At 44.8% G+C, this 6,232-nt stretch overlaps 1 protein-coding gene across 1 annotated transcript in view; it reads left to right on the forward strand.

The window, feature by feature from the left end:
• Positions 1 to 5,015, forward strand: part of LOC141073591 (membrane-spanning 4-domains subfamily A member 15-like) — a 231,052-nt gene extending 226,037 nt beyond the window's left edge. The window contains exon 6 of the mRNA XM_073560879.1: positions 4,766 to 5,015. Within this exon, the coding sequence (XP_073416980.1) occupies positions 4,766 to 4,930 (165 nt within the window). The 3' untranslated portion in view covers positions 4,931 to 5,015. The remainder of the gene's footprint in view (positions 1 to 4,765) is intronic.
• The last annotated feature ends 1,217 nt before the right edge of the window (positions 5,016 to 6,232 follow it).

Raw genomic sequence — 6,232 nt, forward strand, 5'->3', positions numbered from 1 at the left:
TGAAAGGGCTATGGCTGCCACAAAATTACGGCCGTTATCACTAACTACCTTGCCTGCCTCAAGATGTACACTGCCCAGCCATGACTCAGTTTGTCGCTTCAAGTACTCGGCCAGCACCTCGGCGGTGTGTCTGTCGCCCAAACACATCATCTGCAACACAGCCTGCTGACGCTTTCCACTAGCTGCTCGATAGGGGGACACATCGTGTGCAACAGTGGCAGCTGCAGATGGAGTGCTCGTACGACTGCGCTCTGTGGACGAGCTTTCGCTTCTGGAGGAGGAGGAGGAGGAGGAGGGTCGAACGCCTACAGCCAACTGTTTCCTATACCGTGGGCTAGGCAGCACTGTCCCACCACCGCTGTCCCCTGTGGACCCTGCATCCACCACATTAACCCAGTGCGCAGTGATGGACACGTAACGGCCCTGGCCATGCCGACTGGACCATGCATCAGTTGTGAGGTGCACCTTTCCGCTCACTGACTGCTTGAGTGCATGGACAATGCAGTCTTTCACATGATGGTGGAGGGCTGGGATGGCTTTGCGAGAGAAGAAGTGGCGACTGGGTAGGTCATAGCGTGGTACTGCACAGGCCATGAGTTCGCGGAAAGCTGTGCTTTCCACCAACCGAAAGGGCATCATCTCAAACGAGATTAGTTTGGCAATGTGGGCGTTCAAACCCAGTGTACGCGGATGAGAGCCTGAGTACTTTCTTGACCTACTCATAGTGTCTGGGAGGGTGAGCTGGACTTGAGAGCTGCATATGGTGGAAGTAGCGGTGGACAGGGCGGACTGAGAGAGGGTTGATGATGGTGATGGAGTTGGTGTTCTTTCTGATGGCCTAGAATCAGTCTTTCGTTGATATAACAGTGGGATTCCCTGACTGCTGTGGTCTTGCAACGACACCTCAACATTTGCTGCTGTGCTAACCGGTGGGCTTACAGTGGGGGAAACAATGTAGCGTTGCTGACTACCTTCGTTGTGATCAGTTGCACATGTGGCACTTGAGGTTTGGTGTTGTGTCCACGCTTGCAAGTGCATGCTGGTTAAATGTCTAAGCATGCAACTGGTATTCAAATTTTTCAGATTTTTCCCTCGGCTAAAGGTCTTTGCGCACTTCTTACAGATAACCTTGGCCTGATCATGAGGATTTTGTTCAAAAAAGTGCCACACTGCACTCTTCCTACTTTGGCAGACATTTTGCGGCCTAGCACGCTGTGATCTTTTGACCCTCTGGACAAGCTGTCCAGCAACTCTTTTGATTTTTCGAACCTGTCTTTGGAGTGCTCCGGGCCTGCCAGATAACAGCTGTTGCGATGTCGATGTCTGCTGTGGATGCTCCTCATCTGAGCTATTGGAAGCAGCACCCTCTTCCCCCAATGGATGCCAATCTGGGTCAACAACTGGGTCATCCATCACCTCCTCTTTTATGTCATGTGCACCTTCCTCTGTGTCACCGTGTATGGTGGTATAGTGTGCGGGAAGGGGCACCTGAGTCTCATCAGGGTCAGAATCTGGCTCTGTACACTGCGAGGACAATGTAGTGCTCTGAGTGAATGTACCAGCAGAATCATCCATCAGCGGCTGTGCATCAGTGCACTCCATGTCAGATTCATCTTGGCCTGGGTAATTCACCATTTCACTTGATAATCCAGGCATGGTATGTGAAAACAGCTCCATGGAGTAATCAGTAGTATGGCCTGCGTCATCCTTCAATCTTGGTTGGGGTGAAGGACACAAGGAAAGGTGTGGTTCATGAACATGAGCCTCCAATGACGACTCAGTGCTTTTACTTTTTACAACTTCAGAAGAGGAGGCGATAGAGCTGGAGGCTGAGTCAGCAATGTAAGACAAAACTTTTTCCTGATGCTCTGGCTTTAAAAGCGGTTTGCCAACTCCTAGAATACTAAGCGTTCGAGGCCTTATGTAGCCAGACGATGACGCAGGGTCAGCACCTCCTGCATTCGGTCCTATTTTACTCTTGCCACTACCATCAGATCCACCACCAACACCATCATTACCAGCTGCCAACCCCCGCCCAATTCCACGGCCTCTTCCACCAGCCTTCCTCATTTTTGGTAGAAATGTAGACAAAATCCAACAAACTATATAGTAATGTAAAACAAGGTACAAGGTGTCTATAGGACAGGGGAGATTTTGAATTTCTGCAGACACTTGTGGACACTGGACACTTTTGGATTGTGTGAGGCCCACTGATATCTGAGCGCTATGTGACAGGCTCGATGGCACAGCTGTGACCAAAGTGACTAGAGGATAAGGGAGATTTTGAATCTCTGCACACACTTTTGGACACTGGACACTTTTGGATTGTGTGAGGCCCAATGAATATCTGAGCGCTATGTGACAGGCTCGATGGCACAGCTGTGACAAAAGTGACTAGAGGATAAGGGAGATTTTGAATCTCTGCACACACTTTTGGACACTGGATGGACACTTTTGGATTGTGTGAGGCCCACTGATATCTGAGCGCTATGTGACAGGCTCGATGGCACAGCTGTGACCAAAGTGACTAGAGGATAAGGGAGATTTTGAATCTCTGCACACACTTTTGGACACTGGATGGACACTTTTGGATTGTGTGAGGCCCACTGATATCTGAGCGCTATGTGACAGGCTCGATGGCACAGCTGTGACCAAAGTGACTAGAGGATAAGGGAGATTTTGAATCTCTGCACACACTTTTGGACACTGGATGGACACTTTTGGATTGTGTGAGGCCCACTGATATCTGAGCGCTATGTGACAGGCTCGATGGCACAGCTGTGACCATAGTGACTAGAGGATAAGGGAGATTTTGAATCTCTGCACACACTTTTGGACACTGGATGGACACTTTTGGATTGTGTGAGGCCCACTGATATCTGAGCGCTATGTGACAGGCTCGATGGCACAGCTGTGACCAAAGTGACTAGAGGATAAGGAAGATTTTGAATCTCTGCACACACTTTTGGACACTGGATGGACACTTTTGGATTGTGTGAGGCCCACTGATATCTGAGCGCTATGTGACAGGCTCGATGGCACAGCTGTGACCAAAGTGACTAGAGGATAAGGGAGATTTTGAATCTCTGCACACACTTTTGGACACTGGATGGACACTTTTGGATTGTGTGAGGCCCACTGATATCTGAGCGCTATGTGACAGGCTCGATGGCACAGCTGTGACCAAAGTGACTAGAGGATAAGGGAGATTTTGAATCTCTGCACACACTTTTGGACACTGGACACTTTTGGATTGTGTGAGGCCCAATGAATATCTGAGCGCTATGTGACAGGCTCGATGGCACAGCTGTGACAAAAGTGACTAGAGGATAAGGGAGATTGGATTGCTTTTAAAAAAGCAGTTTGCGGAGCAGTGGGTAAACAGCAATGCAGGAATGTCAGGAAGCCTTAGAAGGCAGCCCAACAACCAACACCACTGATACACCACTATATAGCCTCCCCTTGCACTGCACACACAGTGACTGGTGTGTTGTGCAGGCCAAATTGCTAGCAGCAGAAGCAGTTTTTTTGTCTTCTCAGCAGGACAAAAAAAAAAATTGGGTTTGCTTTTAAAAAAGCAGTTTGCGGAGCAGTGGGTAAACAGCAATGCAGGAATGTCAGGAAGCCTTAGAAGGCAGCCCAACAACCAACACCACTGATACACCACTATATAGCCTCCCCTTGCACTGCACACACAGTGACTGGTGTGTTGTGCAGGCCAAATCGCTAGCAGCAGAAGCAGTTTTTTTGTCTTCTTCCCTGCCTAACGCTCTCCCTACAGAATCAGCAGCAACCTCTCCCTATGCTAAGATCGGCAGAAGTAAGATGGCGGTCGGCGTGCACGCCCTTTTATACCCCCTGTGACGCCCACCAAAGCAAGCCAATCACTTGCATGCCCTTCTGAAAGATGGTGGTGACCCGTGCCTATGTCATCACGTTGCCCAGAGTGTCCGTGGATCCTGATTGGCTGAAAAAGAGAGCAAAACAAACTTTTGAAACGCGACTTTGGCGCGTAAGTCGCCGACCTCGTGGCCGACCTCATCCTAGGGTCGGGTTTCGTTTCATGAAACCCGACTTTGCCAAAAGTCGGCGACTTTTGAATTTTTTCGACTCGTTTCGCTCAACTCTAGTCATGTGTTAATATGCACTTACATTGTGCATACACATTAACTTACTTTTCTCAGTTCAGATTTGTTTTTTATTCATTTCATTGTGCATTCAGTGCATATTTGGGTGTGACCGCCCTTTTTCTGAGCTGGGAAAGCCATCCAGTCAGGCCTAAGCTGTTATTAGTGGTTCAGCCGCTCGATCCTTATTCACATTCACGTCACTTGGCAAGTGAAAAGGTTTTAAATACTAGAGTAGGGACTTCCCACAAGGGTTGCCGTGACATGGCGGGATGGCTTGTGCATTATTTTGATCAAAATTATGTTTACTAAATACCCTTATTATTATTACTACCTTTATGCATTATTTGCAGTATATTTTTTACTTTTTAGTTCAGGATATTTGTGTTTTTTGGTTTTTGTTTTCTCTGGTTAATGGTCATGTGTTAATATGCACTTACAATGTGCATACACATTAACTTACTTTTCTCAGTTCAGATTTTTTTTTTATTAATTTTGCATTTTTGTAACTTTAGATAAACATTTATGGAAAATTCAGTTAAGTTCACAAACTTTCAAGCATAAATATACTTTAAACAAATGGAATATAATAATCTTTGTACTTCAAGGTATTTAATAATTGTTTTTTTCTTCCCCAGCAGGTTTTTGTAATGCAGACTGATGGCTTGGCTCACAACATTCATCCAACAGTTTCCCATTTGGGAGTCTCCACTTCTTCTGCAGTAGCTCTTATTCCTCAATATACAGCTTTTCCAACCAGCTATGATAATCAGAAAAATAGCAATATCACCGTAATGTCTTAGCTACTGATCTAATTTTACCCTTACTGACCAGGCAAAATGTTTAAATTCTGAACACTGTCACTTTATGAGTAAATAACTCTGTAACGTTTCAACGGATCCCACCTGTTCTGAGAATGTTTTTTCGTGACGTATTGTACCTCATAATATTGGTAAAATTTGTTTGAAATGACTTGCATTTATTTGTGAAAATATCACAATTTTGGTGAAAATTTTGAAAAAAAATCCCAATTTTCAAACTTTCAGTCTTTATATTCTTAAACCAGTTAGTCATGCTGTATAAAATAATTAATAAATAACATTTCCCATATGTCTACTTAACATCTGCATCATTTTTCAAACATTATTTTATTTTGTTAAGATGTTAGAAGGGCTAAAAGTTTTGCAGCAATTTCTAGTTTTTTCATCAATTTTACAAAGCCTGTTTCTTTAATGACCTCTTCAGATTTAAAAGAACTTTGAGGGGCCTATATATTGGAAATTCCCCAAATGTGATATCATTTTAAAAACTGCATCCCCTAAAATGCATCAAAACTGTCATCAGAATTTTTTTTAACCCTTCATGTGCTACACAGGAATTAATGCGAATTGGAATGAAAAAGCAGCAATTCCCATATGTAACCAAAAAGTTCTACTTTGAACAAATGGCAGTGCTTGGAACGGAAGGAGCACCATTTGAATTTTGGAACACAAATTGGCTGAAATAGATTGCAAGTCACAGTTGCAGGGCCATTAAGGTGCCTTAAGAACAGAACCCCCACAGATGACCCCATTTTGAAAACTACACCCCTCAAGGATTTTATCCAGGGGTATAGTGAGGATTTAGAAGCCAAAGGTACTACACAGAATGTAATAACATTAGGTCATTATTTTAAATTTGTTGTCGCTACTCAAGTTTGCATCGGGTGCTCGAGTGACATGCTTGAGTCCCCGCACCACATGTTTTGGGGCTTCTAGACACTCAAAAAAACATGCAGGGATTGCCTGTGTATGGTAGACAATCCCCACATTTTTTTTTTATGTTAAACAGATGCAAAACACGTAGTACGGGGACTCAAGCATGTCACTCGGGCACCCGCAATATTCAGTGTGTACCTAAGCACCAGACGAAAAATCAAGTAGGAAGCACTTGCTCTCATCACTAGTCATCATATTGTCATTATTTTTTTCAAACTTTAAAAAAAGCCCTAACACCAACTCTAACCCTAAGCCCGACCCTAATTCAAACATAAAACTAACCCTAAGCCCAACACTAACTCTAACGTTAAACCCAACCCTAAGCCCAACCCAAACCCTAACCCCAAC

This window comes from Dendrobates tinctorius, unplaced genomic scaffold, assembly GCF_039654945.1.
Source record: "Dendrobates tinctorius isolate UK_male_01 unplaced genomic scaffold, ASM3965494v1 ptg000308l, whole genome shotgun sequence".
Taxonomy (NCBI): domain Eukaryota; kingdom Metazoa; phylum Chordata; class Amphibia; order Anura; family Dendrobatidae; genus Dendrobates; species Dendrobates tinctorius.